Below are 22,228 nucleotides of genomic sequence, written 5' to 3'. Positions count from 1 at the left end.
ATTTGAAATAGTAGGACATATAATTTTAATATATAAGTTTGTTACTTTGGGTGTGGTTGTGGGTAGATTGGAGGCTTTGCTAACCCCTGTGGTGTGTTAGAGCCTTTAATATGTTGAAATAGCTCAGCTCAGACAATGAAGATGCTCTGGGTACAGCATGTTTGTGTTCTTCTGGGAAGTGCATGCTCCTGGAAGAATCCCTGCCCTTGTTGTTTCTATGTCAAACTGGACATAGGCTCCCTGAGGTCACAGAGTGATGCCTGAAAGCCTCAGCCCATTTCCTTTGTCTCACTAGTTTCAGTCTTTTTGAAGATCACCTTCATACTACAAAACTTACCTTTTGTTTGTTTTTTAAGGTGTTGTGAGCCTTCTGTGTGCATGACAGGGAGAGCAGTGCTTCCCCCTGAGATGCATTCAAGACCTCTCCATGCTTTGTCTATTACTTTCAATGTTTTATGCTTGAGTTTGTACATATGTTTGTAGTGGTGCATATCTAAAAGTCTGCTCTATGCTCTTGGTGAGTGTGCCCATGGCTCTGCACCCACCCAAGGGCTCTGGATTCGTGAATGAAAGACACGCACACCCAACCTTTATTTTCTAATATGCCTTATTTAGCTAAATGGTTGGGCACTTCAACCCTCCTCACGGATAGTGTGCACACCCCTCCAGTATTCCTGAGTTAACACTTTCTAAATCTATATTTTGTCTTTGCTGCCCTATTTCCTTCTGGGTAGTCCTCCCATGGGGCTGTTTTCCCCTTGCACCTGCATTTTGGCTGTCTCACCCCACTGCTCCTACACAATATGGTCCATCCTACACCCCTGTCATGGCGCACTCATTTTCCCTCTCTTGCATTTCTTGCCTAGAAATCTAAAAGTTCTGCCTGTCTCTCTACCCAGCCATTGACCTTTAGCAACTTCATTTTCCAGTCAGAGCCAACTGGGGGCAGGCTTCCATTAGCCTATGTTCAGGACACTGCACCCAGGTTTTGGGGCAACATAATTAGCATGAGAAAACAAGCCACTATGTGGCAGAGTCTTCCCCTAATGAATTGGTTTCAACGGACCAATCACTGGGCAAGAAGGAGGCAGGCTTTCTGGGTCTGAGAGAGGAAGAAGGGAGGCAGGAGGATGGGAGAGAGCATGGAGGCACAATGTAGTTAGTAGAGGCCTGGGTTAGGTGGAGGATCACTTCCAGAGGATTTATAACTTAGAATGGCTTACAAAATTAGGATGCTAATTTCTGTGCCCAGTGATTGTGTTACCTGTTGATTCTAAACTAAGATTGTGTGGTGTTTTCCTTTACTCAGTGACTTAACTGGGTTCCAGAAAAAGGCGCGGTGGCAGGGCACCTGGGCCAGCCTTGGGAATTTGGAAGTGTGAGGCATGTGTGGCAAAGCCCGCCATGGGAACTTCAAGAGTCTGGTGGAGAGATTTCAGAGCTCTGAGTCAGAGAATCTGCCAGGCTGAGAACAAGTCAGCCTGTCTGCTTTGTAGATCAGGATGGCCTCAAACTCAAGAGATCCGCTTGCTTCTGCCTCCTGGGTACTGGGATTAAAGACACTGGCCACCATCACCACAGGCTGGCCACTTTCATTTTTTAATGTGTGGTCTTTTGATTAAGAATGGCTACTATAAGCTCCCATATTTGAATGCTTAACCACCAGGGATTGGCATTATTTGAAAAGATTAGAAGGATCAGGAGTTGGAGCCTTATTGAAGGAAGTGTGTCATGGTGTCATCTTCACAGCAGTAGAATAGCTACTGAGACATAATGATTCATGTATTTGTGTTTAATTTGCCTTCATGGAATATAAAAACTTAGATGGCATATATTTTTCTGTACTGACTTCATAGTATGGAAAAAAACTGTATTTGATTTCATTTTAGAAAGACGTTTATTTCTGTTCCTTGCTCTGTATGTTATTTGGTTTGAGTGTTGGGGAGATAAAGGAAAAGCAAACATCCTGCATCCATCCATCGTTACACTGAGCCTCAGTCACTGTTATTTGTCCCATCCTGTTCTTCTGAAACTCTTCAAACTAACCAAAGATAAAAACAGTGAACACCCACAACCTATCACCAAAATGTAACCACACTGCCGCTGGAGTTTCCTTGTTCTTTTTCCTGATGTGTATTGTGTGCTGAGTGACAGGAAAGTATTGCAGGCTGCTGCCTCTTCCACACCAGGACACAGTCAATCCAGTGCTATCTATCTGATGATTTCCCTCTTATTGAACGGATCTCTGTTTAATTAGAGGAGTCTGAGCCTAGCCTGAATCTCTGTGTGGGTGTTGAGACACATGTTGGCCTCTCCACTGTCAGCCCTATGACTCTGCTCTAGCCTTCACTTCTTGCCTGTATAGGATTTGAGCTCAGCAAGTGTGAGAGCCCAAGGCCTTCTCAAATCTTAAGTTGCTCTTGTCTTGTTAGGGTTTTACTGCTGTGAACAGACACCATGACCAAGTCAACCCCTATAAAGGACAACATTTAATTGGGGTTGGCTTATAGGTTCAGAGGTTCAGTAAATTATCTTCAAGGTAGGAGCATGACAGCATCTAGGCAGGTGTGGTACAGGAATAGCTGAGAGTTGTACATCTTCCTCTGAAGGCTGCTAGCAGAAAACTGGTTTCCAGGCAGTTAGGGTAAGAGTCTTAAAGCACATACCCACAGTGACACACCTACTCCAACGGGGCCACACCTCCTAATAGTGCCAGTCCCTAGGCCGAGTATATATAAACCATCACATTTATTCTCTCAGCTCTGAACCTGCATACATCCTACATGTGCCTGTAGTCTACTGGGTTGCTAAAGCCCCATGGGCACTCCCCACCAGCTTTTCCTTCAGGCTTTCTGCTCTGTGAATTATTTGTTATAGTTGTTTTCTACTGTTTGACAAAGCTGTGAAATTAAACAGTTGTAATTTGTTTCAGTTTAGCACTGGAGATAGGTTTTTTCTTTTTTCTTTTTCTTTTTTCTTTCTTAATTTATACTAGGAATGTTGGACTTAACATTGTCTATCTTATTTGTCTGTGCGTGTGTGTGTGCATGCGTGTCTACACAGGATGTTGGGGGAGGGACAGCTCTGCCAGTAAAGTGTTCCAGTCAGCTCTAGAGCAGGTGGGATGAACTCTGGGAATGTGGCTTGGAAAGCCTGCCTTCTCACCTGCTTTCTTCCAGGTCCTGGCTCTTCAGTTTGGTTGTGTTCCTTAACTCTGAAGAGCCAAGCAGTGGGATATGGGACTAGCAAAGTGAAAACACAGAGCCATGCCCACCTTCTGACAGTCACCAGAGTTCTTCCTTAGAGATCTTCCCTTATCACTGCAGGCCTTGGGCCAGTTTCCATAGTTTTACGTATGCTGCTTCTGAAAAGTTTTTACAGTATTCTCAATGAGTTTTTGGAAAAGAGATTATTATTTTACACGTCCCTGGTGTATTATAATTCTCTCTCTACAACAGGAACTCAAGAAAGCCAAACCTGGCCTCAGACCTGGTGTGCAAGCAAGAATGATCTTCAACTCCTAAACCTCCTGCCTCTACCTGCCAAGTGTTGTGATTACAGGCTTGTACCACCACACACACAGCTTATTAGTTATTGTTGATGCTGCTGTGACGAAGTGCCAGGCAGGAGCAACTTAGGGCTTGGTTCTCAACCTTCCTGATGCTGGCATGGCTCCTTAATACAGTTTCTTGTGTTATGGTGACCCCATCCATAAAATTGTTTTTGTTGCTGCTTTATAACTATATTTTGCTACTGTTAATGACTCCTAGTGTAAATATTTTTGGAGATTTGCCAAGTAGTCATTTGTAATGTAGATATTTTGGAGGTTTGTCAGTGGGGTCGTGACCCACAGGTTGAGAACCACTGACTGAGGGGCAGAGAGACTTACTTTGGTTTCCAGTTTCAGAGGGATTTCAGTGAGCAACTGGGAAGGTGGGAAGGCTAGCTCTGCACTGGAGTAAGTCAAGGCAGCTCGCACAGGGTGCAGGCAGGAGGCAGAGAAAGGGACTACTTACTGCCTTTGTCCAGGCCCCACCCATGAGATGGTGCCGCTCATGCAGGGCCTATCTTTCCCTACAGTTAATTCCTGTTGGAATGCACTCACAGGCACATCAGGAGGCATGCTGCAGTGTCTAGGGATTCTTAGTCCAGTGAAACTGACCTGAAAATTAGCCATCTCACCCAGCGGTGCTTCCCGTGACCATGTGACCATGGTCTCTCAGTGTCTTATGTCAGTCTTTCTACGTAGGTCTTAATGGTTCCCGATGTAGTCTACAGTCTTCCTGTCTGGTGTTACATATACTTCTAGGACACAGCTCATCTCTTCATCCTTGTTCTTCACAGTAAAATTGTCTACTTTGAGGGACTCTAGTGCATCCATTTGCTTTTATGTATGATGCTTTGATCTCATGTAGAAGCCTGAGACTCTGGTTTTCTTTTCCTTCCCTGAAAGTAATGCTTCTGTTGTCTTAGTCCCTCCTACATGCTTGGTGCTTTTCTTCCCGGATTAGGGATCTTGGTTGTCCGTAGCCTGCCTTTCAGCATTTGCAGGTATTCATTCCCTCTGGCCTGCAGTCCATCAGGACTCGTTTCTCCCTCTCCCATTTATTTCTTCATATGTATGGTGAATTTTTTTTGTCCTTTTGATCTAGTTGAGGAGTTTCCTTTTAAAGTTAGCTTATTTTTGTGAGGATGGTCCTGGGGTGGCACTCAGGACTCTGTGCTGAGTGAGTGTCGGCCTTCCATAGAGCTGCTGCTCAGCCCAGGAGCCTCCAGCTTCTTACTCCATTTGTAGGAATTCCAACTCTGGTCTCTTGTTTTCTTGAGCTCTTTCTTTGAGCTTCTGGGGTTAGTTTTTTCTTTGAATAGCCCCGGACATTGTTGCAGCACATGTTTTTATCCTTCTGCTTGGTCTTTGGCCCTGACTTGTGACACTCTTGCCTGCTCATCAGACTGTCCAGTGTGTCCCATAATGGGCGGGGCAGTTCTTTTTCAGTGTCTGTCTTGTTGTGCTTCAGTTCTGAGAAACTGTATCTTCTTCCCTTGAGGTCACTTACTATGTTAATTCCATCAGTGATTTTATATATTGTATATTTTCATTTTATATATAGGTATCTTTGATCTCTAGACATTTTATTTTTCTTTAAATTTTATATTTCTTACAGTGTTCATAATTTTCATCTAATTACCTGACTATGATCATTATAATTATTTAAATGTCCTTATTTGCTAATCATTTGCTTAGTGGGCTTATTTGTATGGATTTTTTTTCTTTCAGTTTGGGGTTGTTTTCCTCATGGGATGGTGAGTTTAATTGAAGCTTCCATAGTAATGTTTTTCCTTTTTTTTTTTTTTTTTTTTTTTTTTGGTTTTGCGGTTTGCTGGCATTTGTGTTTGGTTCTTGTGTGGCTTGCTTAGAATAAGAGGATCTAAGGATAGGTTAGCTCTCTTGCAAAGGCCTCAGCTGTCTAGGGTCTCTGTGGATGCCATGGATAAGAGCAGGGCTTGGCTGTGTGCTTGAATATATGCCTCTCAGTCCAGAGAGCTTTGTATGCTGTTCAGTGGATAGCGTTTCTCCTACTGATTGCTGTTGTTGCTCACAGTTTCTCTACGCATGCGCGTTAGCAAAGAGTTACCAGATCTTTTTAAGTTTTGGAGCTGTTTCCCTGTTGGTGGAGGGGGCGAGTGGGTGGGGTAGTTCCATTGTCTTTTGAAGTCTTTCTCCTTAGCAGCTAGCTGCCTTCGTCCTGATAGAGGCTCTATACCTTAGGAATTCCCCCCTATCCTGTAGTTCCGAATCTCCCTACAGACAGGGGATGCTGTGGTTTGCCTCACTAGTTCCATTTTTTAGGAAACACAGTCCTCGTCACCTGCTGTCACTGTCTGAAAATAGCTGTTTCATAGATCCCATCTGGCTTTCCCTTGTTTGTAGCAGGAAGGTCAGTCTGGTCCTTGTTACTCATTATGTCTAGAAGTGGAAGTCCTGTTCCTTCAATTAAGAAGATAACTGTTCACCATAGAATGTTTCATAGTTACAGGGAAGTTGTAAAGATAGCACAGAATGTTCTGGTATACCCCTCCCCCAGCTCCCCTGTGGTTAGCATGAGTTCCATGGGACATTTGTCAACACTAGAAAATTGACATTAACATATTGAGTAAAACTTTTTCCAGTTTATCAAAAACAAGACAGAAAGACCAAGCCATTTGCCAAAGTGACTGTGCCCTTAAGTGGTATTTGTACTAGTGTGAATTTAATTTCCTGTAGTATTTCAACAAGGTGATGAAAACTAGCTATCTTGAAGCATCAAGATTTCAGTTACTCTGAAATTTAAAAAAAAAAAAAACTTGACTGAAGATCTCGCCTGTGGTCACAGTACCCCATAGCTCCCCAACAGCAGGCATATTCACTGACCTCTCACCACGTCCCCATTACACCGTCTGAGAACTCCACACCATCCGTCCTCTAGTCCCCAGACACAGGCCAACATGCTCTTTTGTGACTATAAATTAGGAGACCGAGGGTGTTGGTAATGCTCTCGTGGTCACGTGACTTTGAAGGTGCAGTGAAGACAGGTAGACCTATCACCCGGTTATCAAGGAGGGACTTGCTGCCGTACCAGGTGGATCCTCACTTGGTTGTGTCCTAAAATTATTTGTGGAATTGGGATTGTGTTGTACTTAGTGTACAAATGGATGATCCTTTGGAAGACTCTGCTAGTTCCAATGTATAGTTAGGATCAGGAGCACTGTAGTGCTATATAGCATCTTTATTATAATACAGATACATTAGTATATTGAAATGTGTTAAGTTTCAGTCATAATAGTGGGTACTCCAGTACTTATTTTGACTTGGACATTTTCGTAGGTAAAACTCCAGACAAGTATTTTATTGAAGTAGTTTTTAAAACTCAGCTCTGCTTTTATTTTTATGTGATGGCATCTGGTTTTTCTGTACACTAAATACCTATTTACATATTGAGTGAGTGTGCCTGCACGTTTATTTACAGTCTCTTGGCACAAATGACCTTTGTCAAGAATGCTTCCCAAAGTATTGAGTTCAAACTATGTTATCAATTCATATATCCAAAGTGAAAAATGAGGTCTGTTTTAGAGTGCACACATGGTTAAATTGTGTCACACAGTTATCAAGTAAAGGCTTGCTGCCTAGGCATCGACTTTTGCCAAAAGAGAAGGATTTGTTGCTCGACTGACCGGCAAAAAGACCAGGAGCTCTAGGTTCAGGTCTCTCTTTGGTCAGTGTTGATGTAGGCACATGGAAGGAAGGAGAGGAAATGCTTGTTGGCCATTATTGGCCAAATGGCCTGGCAAGGGTGCTTGTTTCTCTTCCCTGTTGTGGATGTAACTGTGTTCTCCTGAGGATTTGAACATGTGATCTGGTCAGATAACCTGCTCGGTTCTCTTCACAGCAACCTTAGAAAAACTGGCTTCAAACCTTAGAGTCATTCGTGAAAAGCCCTTAGGTATTTCCTGGAGGAAAGAGTTTCCCATCCGAGTGTGTCTGGTCCTAGCTGATTTCAGAACCACAGGCTAATGTCCTCTGTGCACAACACTGGTTTAATTTGGCGTAGAAAAGGCTTCACAAATCTGTTGTTTTATCATTCTGTACTTACTGACATTTTAACATTCACTAAAGATGCAAAATGCAAAAGAAACCTTCTAAGTTATATTTTAAAATGCTTGGGGATTTATTTTTAACTTACAATAAATTGGCTGGTTTGAAAATCAAGTGTTCTAAAATTGAGTTGTCTTACCTCACAAGAAAATAAGTTCTATTACTGATTTTATTTTTACGGTAGGATCTCTGGCAGACATGACATTTGGCTCTGAATACATGGTTTCAGATGGTACCGGAAGTCTCCACCAGAGGGTGCCAAAGATGCTTTGGTGGGAAAATGTTGATGACTTAGACTAGCCTGGACTTGCAGGTCTTTTTAAAGAAGACTTCTAATGCTGAGAAGTCAAATTTCTGTACCATGTTGGAATCTGAGTATTTCTACAGATATGTTGATAAACATTTAATTTCTATTCTTGGGTTACAGTAAATATGCCAACTTAGAGATAGCTTTAAGAATTTTTTTTTCTTTTTAAAGATTTTGTCTGAGTATTTTCCCTGCAAGTCTGTATGTACTCTATGCATACCTAGTGCCTGGGGAGTGAAGAAAAGAGTGTTTGCTCCTTGCCACTGGGATTACGGATGATTAGGAGCCACCAAGTGGGTGCTGAGACTCTGTAAGAACAAGTTCTCTTAATGGCTGGCTGAGCCAGTTAGAGCTATCTTTGTTGTACTTTTACCCTTTAGAACTGCTATCTCCTTTTTATACAATAGGATTGATTTTTCCTTACACAGTAAATGAATTTCTGAAAACCTAAATAATTTAAATGAACTATAAGTACAGGTAATTTTTAAAAAATTTATTTACTGTGTATACAGTGTTCTGCCTACATGTATGCCTGTACACCAAAAGAGGGCCCTAAATCTAATTAAAGATGGTTATGAGACATCACATGGTGTTGCTGGGAATTGAACTAGGGACCTCTGGAAAAGCAGCCTATGTTCTTAACCTCTGAGCCAACTCTCCAGGCCATAGAACTAGTAATTTTTTAATGAGGGTAAATACCTTATGATTTGTATATATTAATGATTTAAAAATGACTAAATCAGAAGATAGATTTAACATATTACTCTTTATCAGCTGTTAGATATCTGTGTGTTTTGGGTTAGCATTAAGGTATGAAAGGTAGTTTTGCTTATATTTGATAAGTTTTCAAACAGAGCTTATATTAGCTGGTTATATTGAGTAACAACAGCACCTTTTCCTCCCTTTTGTTACAGGTACCTTCACTCAAATAACATAGTTGTGGTTCCAGAAGGTAAGCACACTTAGATTTCTGAGATTGAAATATAGGATAGCGCTGGACCCTTGTCTCTGTATCTGTAGCTCCTTAAACCTATTTTTGGTTGATGAGTTAGGGAATTTTAATCTAATGGATTTTCAGTTTATTTGTTTTAAAATGTAAGTTCAAGTTAAGAAAGAGTAAATGGGGAAGTTTAAAGCCAATAAATGGCCAGAAAAATTACTAGACAAACTGCAATTGGAAAACAGTGAAATAAGTACTAAGTGCAATTAACTAAGGATTTAGTTACATGTAAAATAATATATTCTTTACAGTTTTGTGGGGGTGGGGAGGGAGTGTGTAGGGAGAGGGTGGCAAAGGACTGCAGAGAACCACTTTGTAACTTGTTTCTCAGATGTCTTTTGAGGGAAATCTCCCCTGGGTCTGGAACTTACCAAGTCGGTCAGCCGCAGACCCTGACTCTGCGTCTCTAGCTCCTGGTTACAAGCATGTCCTGCTAGAGCGTTTTAAACCTGGGGTTCTGGGGACTGAGCTCAGGCTTCCTTGCTGGCAAGACAAGCACTTAAACAGCTGAGCCACTTCGCAGGCCCAGCTCTCAGACAGGCTCCTGTGTCTCCCTGCTTGCCTCAGCCTCCCAGGACCAGCCGGGTTAACCTTTGAATTCTTTCTTTACTCACACATTCCCCCATCGCTTTAACATTTTTTACTTAAGTTAATTTTATCTCAAGGTAGAAATACTTTCCACTTTCACAACGTTGTTTTCAAGGCCTGTGCGTGAGACAGAGTCAAGAGTGAAGCTGTCACCTCGGGACACTGAGTCACACTCATTCTGCTTCTCCTCCTTTTCTCTCTGAAGCCATTGGGTCCCTTGTGAAACTGCAGTGTCTGGATCTCAGCGACAATGCCTTAGAGATCGTTTGCCCAGAAATTGGTCGTCTGAGAGCTTTGCGTCATCTTCGATTAGCTAATAACCAGCTACAGTTCCTACCTCCAGGTAACCCCTGTTTGTATAGTTTCTTGTGTGTCAGGAATCCGTTTTTAGCACCGTGTGCACCAGCAGTGGGTGTGTGAATGTATTTACAAGTACCTATTTGTTTAAGGATGAAACAGAGGACTGTAGTTGAAACCTTCTCCTGATGTAAATGTGTCTCAGTTTTGGGGCACATTATGATGGGAGTCCTCTCTCTTGTTACTGCTGGGCAAGGTGTTTGTGTGAAGAGCTGTTAGTTCTGAATTTCTCATCAAAGAATGTGAGTAAATTTGGATCCTTAAGGTGTCTTTTGTGAAAATAGTATTAATTAAGAGGTTAAATAATATTTAACCTCATATAATGAGTCTCTGCTTCCAACTACATTCAATGCAGAAACTTTCAAATCAGTGATGAACACGATTTTCAGGGTTTATCATGTGACTGCCTTTGTGATGTTTGATCATTCCAGCTTTCAAGTTTCTCTTTGTAAACGGCCAGGGAGTTGGGTGCTCTTTGAAGATGTAGCAACCGGGATAGAGGTTTTCATGTTTGATGATAACACATGTGTAATACGATGCTGGGAATGTAGGTCAGTTGGTAGAGTGCTTGCCTAGCATGTATGAAGCCCTGATTTAGTCTCTAGCACTGTACAAACCAAACATGGTAATTCAGGAGGATCAGAAGTTCAAGGTTGGCCTCGGCTACTTACTGGCTAGCCTAAGATATGAGACCCTGTATCAAAATTCAGAACAAAAGAGTGAAATGCATGAATGTAATGCACTGACTGCAGACCCTGCGTACATGCACTTGTGTTCCACATGGGCGTTCTGCTCTTTGTTCTTGGCTGTGTATGACATTTTGTGGTGGAATGTGGTCATTTCCGTCCGGTGCATTCCCAGAAGTTAATGGTGTTTTTTCTAACATCATTTGCCTGCCTCTTAATAACCACTGAAGGTATTTATTTCCTGACTGCTTTCATATAATTTGTTTTATCTCCACGTCTGTTCCCCAACTTTGTTTCTGTTGCATGTACTTGGCTGTCCTTGTTTTGAGTGATATTTTATTCTGTAGCAACTGTGTGTCTTGAATAGGAGCTTTTAGGTGAACCATGTGAGTAGGTTGTTTTATTTTGATTTGAGACAGGGTCTCACTCACTGTGTAGCCCTGGATTTCCTGAAACTCCCATAGCTCTGCCTGTCTCTGCCTCCCCAGCATCGAGAAGACAGGTATGCACCACCAAACCTGGCCAAGAGTAGGTGTCTTTCTCCCTAGACAGCCTGTGTGGCGGACAGGCCCTCTGCTTCCTTCCTTCACATGTCTACATCTCATTGTGAGGTCATTTCAAATATTTGATTGTGTTGGGGACAAGTCTAAACATCACCCTGATGTTTGGCTGTGTTTTGAGACAGTAAAAAGAAAAGAAGGGGAGGGTCCCTAGACACTAGCTGATATGTGCTGATAGCCCCTCCTACGTAGTCTATCCTGTTATATAGCTGATTTGTATGCTGTATTCCATCAAAAGGCTACTCATTTTACTGTGGTGGTTTGTCTTCTTGTGTGTGTAAGCATATGGGCTGCTATGTGCTTGGGTGCCTACGTGTGTGTGTGTGTGTGTGTGTGTGTGTGTGTGTGTGCGCGCGCGGGTGTGTATGCGGGTGCGCACCCCCATGCCCATGCTTCAAAAACCTTTGATAACAACGTCATAGCCATTAATTGAAAAATGAAAAGTATTCAGGATGTAAAATAACACAGGACACATATAAAATACTGCAATAAGGATGGCCAGAGCTCTCAAGGACCGCTGTTAAGAGTGTACACAGTTCATCTTTGCATGTCTAGATTGCTGTGAGGCCCAGTGTTCTATTCGTTCTGAAACTTACCCATGGCTTACAAGATAACTGGAAGGTGGTCTAAGAACTCTTTCTGCCTCTGTTGGATTGCAGAGCACTGCTGTTCTCTGCTATGTGCCTTTGGCCTTTTCTCAACATTCGGCTGCTCCAGTTGCCAGTGCCTGGCAGAAGCAGGAGCAATGTTTTCCTAGGACGTTTGGAAGAGATGGGACAGGAGGGGAAATTGTGAAGGTTGATTTGCCATATTTTCTGGATCATTGCACTGTATTTCGATATCTTCTCAGTTGTTAGGTCAGACAGGGAAGTTAGAGTAAAAGAAAAGGGAACATTAAGCATCCAGTAGGTTGAGGCGTCTTGCTCTCCTTCAGCATCCTGCCTCCTGGCTCTGTCTTGAGTGTCGTAGGCTTTCCACTTGAGCTAAGTTCTAGCTGGGTGGTGTCTGTGAGCTGCAGCCAACTGCTGCACAGTGCCAGTGCCTCCGAGGCTCAGGCTGCTGTGTGAGGTGTCGGAGCTGGAGCCCACTGGTCTGTCACTCAGCTCTGCAGCCTGTTGTGCACCACACTGCCCTGTGTGAGTGGCTGGGGAGTCAGTGATAGCTTATTGCTAGGTCCCTGTAGGGTCTGGGGCATTTTTGTCACCTCTTCACCATTTATAAGATGCCTGCTGCTCCTCTGTGTGATGTCTTTTTGGTCCCACTTGACAGGGTACAGAGCATACCAGACAGACGGCATGAAGGCGCATGAAGGAACTGTGCAAGTCCTCTGGGGCTTACCTGACTATTACTGTACATATGCATATTTCTATGGGTGAAGTCTATTTAAATATTTCATTATTCTTATGTGAGAATATGATATTTGGGTATGTGGAGTGTGCCATGGTGCATGTGTGGAAGTTGGGGCAACTTTGTGGAGTTGGTTCTGTCTGACCTCTTATCTGTTTTGCAGGGATAGACTCCAGGCACCAGGCTTTTTCGGCAACCACTCTCGGTGCTGAGCCATCTCATCAGCCCTATTGCTGTACACTAATTACACAAAACAGTAGACTTTGTTGTGATTTGTTTTTTCTTTTTTTTAGTCAGCCACAGGTTTGATGAAGCATTTTCTTCATATAGATCATATTATTTTCATTGCCCCCACCCTCTGCCTCCCAACTCTGAAAGTTGTTGCTTCACAGGGCAGATGTGTTTAACTTTATAAGACACTTCCTAGCACCTAGCAGCCGCCAGAGTGACCATCTCAGTTCTCCCCTTGGTCAGCATGTGGGAGGCTCCTGGCCCCACCTCCTAGTGTGCTCCTGTCTGCTTCTCCTGCTTAGTTTTAGCAGTGCTACTGGGTATAAAAATAGTCCCTTTATTTTGAATTTAGTTTGTATTTTCCTCTTGCCTGAGAGAGACAAGTACCTTTCTGTGTGCACAGGTAGTGAGAACCTCCCCTTTGGTTCGCAGGAGACTGCTTCCTGTTTTACATGCTGCTGACTGGCTTTTCAGTTGCTGAGAGATTTCCATTACCAGTGCTGCCCCTGGCCACTATCCCATGAGACTTCTTCCTGCCATCCTATGGTGGCCTTATTTGCTTCTCTGTACTCAAAGATTTCTTGCCTCTCAGAAATTTATCTTGGCTTTCTTCTTATCTCCACCCCCCCACCCCCCCCCCCAGTTTTCCCTAGCTGCATGCCTCGAGTACCTTGGGAAAATTGCATCAGCCCATGTTCCCACACACACGTGTGTGCGTGCATGTCTCTCATGGCTGGACTGATTCCTCATTAGCTTTTGTCTAGGGCAGATTTCTTTTCTTCCCTTTCTTTCAGTCAGCACATAGCAACTGGGGATCTCTTTTCTTTTAAAGTATGTTTGTCACTTGCTGAAGTCGTCTTAGGATAGATAATTGTGACCTTGGCCAATGTGTCTCAGAACTATGATCATGTTGAACTATATCTAGCTGTGTTGGTTGTAAAAGGAGAATGATCTCTTATGACTTTAATTTTAAAATCTTTTTTCTTTTTATTACTTTATAAATTCATGTGCATGGGTGTTTTGCCTCCATGTATGTCTATGCACCACAAATATGTCATGACTGCGGAAACCATAAGAAAGCACGGAATCTCCTAGGACTGGAATGATGGCCCTGAGCTTCGATGTGGGTGCTGAGGGTAGAATGCAGGTCCTTTGACGAGCAGCCAGTGAGCATAACTGCTGAGCCATCGCTCCACCCCTTCCTAATTCTGTTTTGCAGTTCAGTGTGCATGTGTGTCTTCGTGTGGGTGTGACCATATGATTGCAGGTACCAATGGAGTCAGAATCCAGAGTCCCTGGTGCTAGAGCTATATAGGTGATTGCATAAGTGTAAACTATAAACATAGTTATGCATGGCAGGAATTGAACTTGGATCTTTGTAAGATCACTACGTGCCTTTAGTTGCTGAGCCATCTCTCTAACTCAAATTTTAAAATTTCTAATTCTCCTTCTCTCGGTGGTCATTAGTTGCCTATAGTTCCTTGTCTGTGGTGAGACCTCATGAACTTTGCCCCATGAACATGTACATCAATATTGCCTTTGTTCAAATCTTGTCTATGCAGCCATTTCTAGGAGAAACTGTTTCACAGCTGACTTTGTGGTATTATGGTTCTTGCAATATTTTTGCTCCCTCTTAGATGCAGCAGTTGTTATGTAGATGCATCTGTTGGGGCTGGAATCCCCATGATCTGCTGATCTCACCAAGGCTGGGATCCCCATGATCTGCTGATCTCACCAAGGCTGGGATCCCCATGATCTGCTGATCTCACCAAGGCTGGGATCCCCATGATCTGCTGATCTCACCAAGGCTGGGATCCCCATGATCTGCTGATCTCACCAAGGCTGGGATCCCCATGATCTGCTGATCTCACCAAGGCATCTGCTTGTGGCTTTCTACTTGCTATAAAGAGAAGCTTCTTTGATAGCAATGTAAGGGTCCACCATTTGCAGAAGAATGATACCCCAGACTCAACTAGTATGTCATGCGAAGAGTGCTTTATTCTGCAGAAGTCCAGGATGCTGGGGTCTCCCATTACCAAGACAGATAACCAAGTGAAGCTTGATTTAAAGCACATTAGGGGACTTCATGGGTAGATGAGCTTTATCTCACTCTATCTCTAGGCATTCAAGAACCATTATTGGGGCATAAAGGCTGGAGCCTCTCTTATTTTATTTTTTTCTAATAGTAATTGACGTGCCTGGGCTTGCCCGACCTTGCCCAGTTCTTAGGCCTGGTCTCCTTATCTGCCAATTTGAAGTCTGTCATGGCATCAGCCAAGCTATACCTACCTGTGGGTATAAGGTCAAGACTTGGGATGTAGTGTACAGGATTATGATAGTCTCACAAAGTGGTGGTAGTAGAGTCTTTCCTAAGGTCCATGACCTCACTAGCTCTGAGAAGCTGACATGATTTCTCTCCTGTCGAATGGGCCTTAGGTCTAGTCAGATAGCCATTGGATGCCACTTTTAAAAAACAAAACAAAAAAAGCCCTCGTAAAAATGGGTGGCCTGTATCAGCCCATCTTTTACTGACTGCTCTCCACAGCCTGCTGCTGTGCATCTCTCCTGTCCATGGAGATGCTAGAGGGAAAACTGCCGTGCTTGATAAGCAGCAAGTTTGTCTCTTGTGACTCTGGAGGCTGTGGAGTCTAAAATCCAAGTGCCACAGATTCAGTGTCTGGGGAAGGCTGCTTCCGAGTCTACAGGCAGAATGGCATCTTCTCAGCACCTTCTCTTGATTGAAGAGCAAGGGTCTCTGAGGTCTGACCCCAGCATGAGGCCCTCGTCCTCCAAAGCTAGGGTCTTCCTAAGGCTCCCTTTCTGGTGCCATTGGTGAATAGGTTTTGACAGGAAATTTGACAGACATGAGCATTGAGACCATGGTCCATTTTCACCTTTTTTTGCAGGTTTTCTTCTTAGACTCCCTTTTCTGCATTTTCCAGGAGTTTTGTTTGTCTGGACTCTGCTCTCTGCCTCTTCAGCTTTGATTCTTGGCTCTTTGTGTTTCACTTGTTCCATGACCTAGAACATGCTTCTTGGGAGAAAGTTGGGCCCACCATGACCTCAGCGCTCCTTTCCGTTGTTTTGGGGATTGTAGTTTAGTGGTACATGGTTTTTGCTTCAAAACAGCTGTTCCCATGGATGCCTTTTGATTGGTCGTATTGATTTTGTTTTTGTGGGAAGTGAGTTCCTTTTCAGTTTCTCCACATAGCTGCCATCAAAATTTCTGCTTGATATTGTTCGATTTCTCATGTTTGCTTACCTTCAATCATGTATTCTTAAGTGAGCAACACTTTAAAAACTATCACTTTTCTATGATCACTGCATCAAAACTGTAACATTACTTTCTTTCTAACAAATCTAAACTAATATCCTCTCGGTGTTTTTTTCTAACTTGATGATACAAAGTCATATATATTATGAAGAGAAATACTACACAACTACAACGAAGAGCCTCCATCAGCGCAGGTGCACTTGGCAGATACTTTATTGTGTAAAGACCACAAAGGCCAATGATATTGGACAAAGAGAAACTAGCTAACCCTCCAGGCAAACATGGTGCGCTACTGTTGTGACCATCGGTTCCCTAGAACTCCCATGGGAGAAGGTTGTAGTGACAAATAACATACAGTGACCAGGAGCCTGAAAAGATGTTGCTCACATCTGGTTTATAAATCAGGCTTTTTTTAATGCTTTAATCCTTGAAAAGCAGTTTTGCAGACCAAAAAAGGAAGGGCTTTTTGGATCAAAGTAAAACCGTGAACGGATTGTACTTTAGTGGCTAAAAGCATATACTAGCACAGAGCTGTGCCCTTCGTGTAACCAGCACACACACAGCCAGCACACACAGCTATGGTTGTCATGTAACCACCATACACAGAGCTGTGTTCCTTATGTAACTGCACACAGCTATGTTTTTCCTTGTAACCAGCACACAGCTGTGCCCTTCAGGTAACCGGTGGAATTTTTTTTTTCTCAAAGTCATCCTTCAAATGTGATTTTTTTTTTTCCCTTAAAGTTATTTTTTTCCAGTTGCTCCGTTGCTTCACAGGGCTGAGGCTTAGTACCACTTCCTAGGGTGATCATGTTGGTACCCAAGCAGCTTCAAACTCTGCTCACTAAGTCTCTGTGGAGGGAGAGGATCAGCCTTTTGCAGAAGGCCTGGTGCTCAACCCTCTGGGCTCCCTGTTGCTTGGTACTCTGTTGAATTTTACTGACTGTGGCACAGGCTGACAGATTGGAGCAAGAGCTGCATTGATTCTTTAGAGGTCTGGTTTCCATCCTGTAGTTGTAGCCCTGGTTGCATGGGCTCTGATTCCCTGCATTAACTTTTCTAAGATTGTTAGGTGGCTGAGGAATGGAACACTGGGTTCCTTCATTACCTATCTCATTGAGCTCACCTTTCAGCTTCTTAGCAATCAACTCAAAGGCAGCTTCTTGAAATCTCGAAACACTGAAGTACTGTATTATGCCTGCTGTGCCCAGTGATCTAGTCTCTCTACCCCATACTACTCTCCCTGTAAAGTACTCCTCCAGTGTCACCAGTACTGTATGTGAGGCTCTCTGTTTCTGTTGCTTGACCAGACATGCGCATTAGATCAGCCCTGCTAGGGAAAGTGGGTGTGACCGCGAAGAATGGAATCTGGACTCGGGCTTAGAGGAGACTGGTAGACAGGAGAGAGGGAATTGGGTATATTAGGATAGCTAGTTGTTATCACAGAGAGTTGGGGAAAAGTTGCTGATTTCGAGGATAGCAGGAGAAGGGGCCAGAGTGACCACCTAACAAGGTGCCTGCCTTAGGTCACACTGAGAGCTTGTGCTTTGAGCGGCCATTATAGACTGACAGTGTGTGGTAGTCAGTACTTCAATAGCAAATACCTCCTATTATAATTGGATAGAAGTAGCTTTTTGCAAATATTTTATTTAGGTGTTTATATAAAATTATCTTAGCATACTGGATTAAATGAAGCGCATAACTTTCTCAGAAAAGCACAAAACTGCAGCTTTTAAATTTATTTATATACTTTTATAAACTTTGACAATTTGGCCAATAGCAGAGGATAAAATGTCCATTAAAATTCTTCTAAGGGAAGAAAAAATGTTTTATTTTCTGGATGGTGATTCTTTCTCAGTGTGGAATACAGAAAAATTTCCTTTTTAGGAAAGGTGTAAAGGAGAATGGAAAACTTGCCAAATGTCTGAACAACAAAAGTTCATTGTATTTTCTTAAATAATTTCAAAACCAAGAGAAGTAAAGCTGCGGCCTGAGACCTGCTGCTGGCCAAGGGACAGAGTTCATGCTCCCTGACCACCTCTGTGAGGTGTCAGGACAGCTAGTGTCATGGAGACATGGACTAAGTGTCACAAGCAGTGCACAAGCAGTTGTTACACCAGACCTTCCCCAGCCTTGACGCTGTGTGGTGAGGGTCAGGGAAGGGAGGTGAAGTCAGGTCCAGTCTCAGGGACCATGCTGGCGGTGTGTGAGTGGTTTGCAGGAGCAGCCCGCCTCCTAGTGTGCACCAGGCAGTGCTTCAGGAGTCCCTCAGACTTGAGGTGTCCTTCATAAAACTGTAAGAGATTGGTTTGCTGTGGTACACATCTGCCCTGGGTTTATAACCATTTTTTAATCTTGAAAACCAACAAGTCAGTATTTTTTAGCAGCCTGATGAATATAGATATGTTCTTAATCTTCTGGGGTGAGCTTTCCTGAGGACTAAGAAAATGTGTTTTCTTAGGTACAGCCTGTTGAAGAGCCCTCAGGCAGGGAATCCTGAGTGTCTGAAATCAGCTTTCAGTATTTCAGAGGTAGTGTGCAGCAGTGTCTACCAGTCTGTTGATGTTTTGGCAGAACTTGTATCATTTTTATTATCATGAACTTTCAGGTATTAAAACAGTTTTTCTGTTAGTATTTATTAACCAAGCTCTGAGAACAAAGCTCATTTTGACGTATAAGCAAGGATTATATTTTCGTATTGTGATAGTTTGTCAACTTGACACAGTCTGCATTACCTTGGAAGGCATTCTTCTTGATTATCTAGATTAAGGTGGTGTGTGGGGCTTATCTTGATCACATTAACGGAGGAGAGAAGCCCCACCCACCGTGACAGTGAGCAGCACTAGCAACAGGCATGCATTGCTGCATTGCTGTTGGGCCTTGACGGCGGATGGAAGGGACTCACTGCTTCAAGTTCCTGCCGCCTTGGCTTCCTGCATTGGTGCACTCTAACTTGGAATTGTGAGCCGGATAAGCCCTTTTCTCTTCACTTACTTTATTTTATCAACAAGGACTAAAACCATCTTCATCAATATTCTTCTGTTAGTGACATCATCAGAAACTGAGAGTTTTGTGTTAATCGTTAGAACTGAAGAACACAGAACTGGTAGCGTGTATGTTAAGTGCAAAATATATCTCTAGAAGAAATGTTTAGTATGTAAAACAATAAGCTTTGTGTTTCATCTGTTTGTCCATATTATTTGAAGCATACGTGTTGCTTTATTTCATCTGCAAATTGGGTCTTAACCTTATTAAAAGTTTTAATTGAAATCTGATTATCTCTTCTGTAAGTGATTTTATGGTTAATGATTGTTTTAATGAATGAAAACCCTTCCCATTTGCCAAGGAGTCGATGTAATGAGAAGCAGTTACAGGAATGCAGTTTGCCATTGCTTGTTAACAGCCTTCCCCACGTGTGTAACAGTTGGTGCTGCCGGTCTCTGTTTAGTCTTTTAGTCACCATTGCCTCCAATGCTTGGGTTTTACAGCAGACTCAGTTTTCTCTGTTCGTTTGCTTGTAGATTAAAAAAATAGCAAAACCCCCAGAAATCATCGGTGAGGAGAGGCTGCAGAGATGAGTGTCCTTCTGTGCAGATGACAGATATGACTTAGTTATGCATTTTCTCTCCTTGCCTGGGTCTGCTGACACCCCTGCTTTTAATATAATTTGGAGAGCGTTAAAGCGACATCTTGCTGTAGTTTGGGTTTGGAATGTTTCCCACAGTTTCATGGGTTGAGGATTTGGCCTTCAGCTGGTGGTATTCTTGGGAGGCAGTAGAAACCTGAGGAGACCTGGCCTACTTGGAGGAAGTAAGTTAGTGAAGACCCGTCTTTGAAGGGTGTATCTTGTCCCCAGCCCCATACCCTCTCTCGTTCGCAGCTGCCATAGGGAATGCTTGGCTGGCCATGGCACAATGCCCATGGATGGAGTAAAGCTTCTAACATGGTGGCTTGAATAAAATAAGTCTGTCTCCTTCATATTGCTTTTCTCCAATGTTATTTCAACAGTGAATGACACAGACCTCTTTTGGTGACATTTTTCTGTGGCTTGAGGAGAGGAGGAGGGCTTGCTCAGGTAGACTGCTGTTCTTCACTGTGAGTGATGGGATTCTGTGCTTTATGAAAGCTATAGTTTACATAGGTTAACTCTTTCAATTATCAACTATCTAGGAATCAGAGATAATAGATAGAAATCTGACTAGCACATATGAAAGGATAGCCTGAGTTCAGTCTCCAGGATCACATTGTACAAAGACAGAACTGGTGCCCTTAAATTGACCTCTGACTGCTGAATGTATGGATGTATGCTGTGGAACATGTACCTACACATATACTCATAGAGAAATACACTTTAAAAAGTTTAAAAGAACCAATACCAAGTGTGTGTGTGTGTGTGTGTGTGTGTGTGTGTGTGTTGGGTAGTAGTTGGTATATGTACCTATAATAGATATATATGGTACTTAGTGAGACGTTAAATATAGACTATAGAGTACTGATTTTATGTGAAAAGAAAAAATGATGTTTTAACCTTTCTTTTGTTCTGTGGCTCTTACTATAAATAAGGCAGTTTCAGGAATCAGTGCTTACTAGTGCTTTTATCTTTCCCGAGTTTAGGATTCTCTGCTAGGTGTCATGGTTGTATTGCTTCATCTGCTGTTGTTGGTTTGCACTGGATCAATGGTTGCATTGTTTTTGAGTTTTATCCACAGAGCTATTTAAGTTTCCCATACTTGGAATTCCATGGAACTTTACTCGAAATGTTAAATAAAATAAATGACCATAAAATTAATGTGACTTGGGGCTGGAAGTGTAGAATGTTGTTTGTCTAGCATGTGGGTTAATTCCTGGCACTTTCCCTCCCTCTGAATTAATGTTTTTTTTTTTCATTTCTGATTTTATTTTTCCTATGTGGTGGGGAGATTTTTAACTCCCACTACAATTCAAAATCCATGACATAAAATGAAATTTGAAAACTTGCTTGTGTTCCTAAAAGATACCATAAGGTATGGTTAAATAAGTTTGTTTCCTGTTCATATTTTAAATTTGAATTACTTCTAAATTAAAAATCACTTTTATTGTAAGTAGCACAACAAGAAATAAAATCCTGATTTTCTATTCTTAGCACAAGATCCATAGCTAATTTAGTCATCTGTACAATTCTTTTCTCTGTACAAGACATTGAATAGTCTTTTTAGTAATATGTTGGTAAACTTTATGACAATACCAGTAATTTTATTCTTTCATGGGTTAGTAATTAAAAATTTTCCTACTTATTTAAAGAATTTGAAGTGTCGTTTATATACTATAAAACACACCATTTTAAACAAGCAGTTGATAAGTTTTTAAAAATATACACAGACTAGGAATTCTCCCCACAGTCCAGTTAAAACATTTCCATCAGTTCCAAGTTCCATAGTGCTTGCTGCCAGGCCCTCTTGCCAGCCGGAGTGGCCACTGGTCATGCATTTTGTCCCTGGAGTTTTGGCTGTTTCACAATTTCACCTGGATGGAGCCATGTGACATTTCTGGGATGCTGATTGACTCTGGACAGTGTTCTTGTGTGTGCACCATCATGAAACCTGAGTTTTACTAGTTTGTTACTGTCTTAGTCAGGGTTTCTATTCCTACACAAACATAATGACCAAGAAGCAAGTTAGGGAGAATAGGGTTTATTCAGCTTACACTTCCCTATTGATGTTCACCACCGAAGGAAGTCAGGACTGGAACCCAAGCAGGTCAGGAAGCAGGAGCTGATGCAGAGGCCAGGAATGGCGCCACCCACAATGGGCTGCCCCCCCCAACGACCAGACCCCACCCCATTGCTAGTTGGGAAAATGCCTTACAGCTGGATCTCCTGGAGGCACTTCCTCAACTGAGGCTTCTTTCTCTGTGATTAACTCCAGCTTGTGTCAAGTTGACACACAACCAGCCAGTACAGTTACCTTTTACTTCAGAGTCTTATTTTTATAGTATGGACAGGCCCTGTTTTGTTTATCCATAAGTTGATTGGTAACTAGATGGTTTCCACTTGGGGCTGTTAGGAATATTGTTGCTGTGAACATTTGTAAACAGGTTTTGTGGACATCTATTTTCTTTTCTCTCCCACAAATACCAGATTAGACTTGCTTGGTTATGTGGCAAATGGACTTTTAACTAGAGGAAAATTCTGAACTATATTTTCAAACTGGCTATGCCATTTGCATGCCTGATAGCAGTGTGGAAGGTTCTGGTTCTGTCTTGTCCTT

The 22,228-nt window shown here is 42.5% G+C and overlaps 1 protein-coding gene across 3 annotated transcripts in view; it reads left to right on the top strand.

The window, feature by feature from the left end:
• Positions 1–22,228, top strand: part of LRRC28 (leucine rich repeat containing 28) — a 124,494-nt gene that overhangs the window by 22,082 nt on the left and 80,184 nt on the right. For all 3 annotated transcript variants that reach the window (XM_080914951.1, XM_080914949.1, XM_080914950.1), the window contains exons 4-5: positions 8,855–8,892; positions 9,734–9,871. In XM_080914951.1, coding sequence (XP_080771077.1) covers positions 8,855–8,892; positions 9,734–9,871 — 176 coding nt within the window. The remainder of the gene's footprint in view (positions 1–8,854; positions 8,893–9,733; positions 9,872–22,228) is intronic.

Source organism: Micromys minutus (genome assembly GCF_963924665.1).
Source record: "Micromys minutus genome assembly, chromosome: 3".
Classification (NCBI taxonomy): Eukaryota; Metazoa; Chordata; class Mammalia; order Rodentia; family Muridae; genus Micromys; species Micromys minutus.
This window is presented reverse-complemented; position numbering and strand designations above follow the sequence as displayed.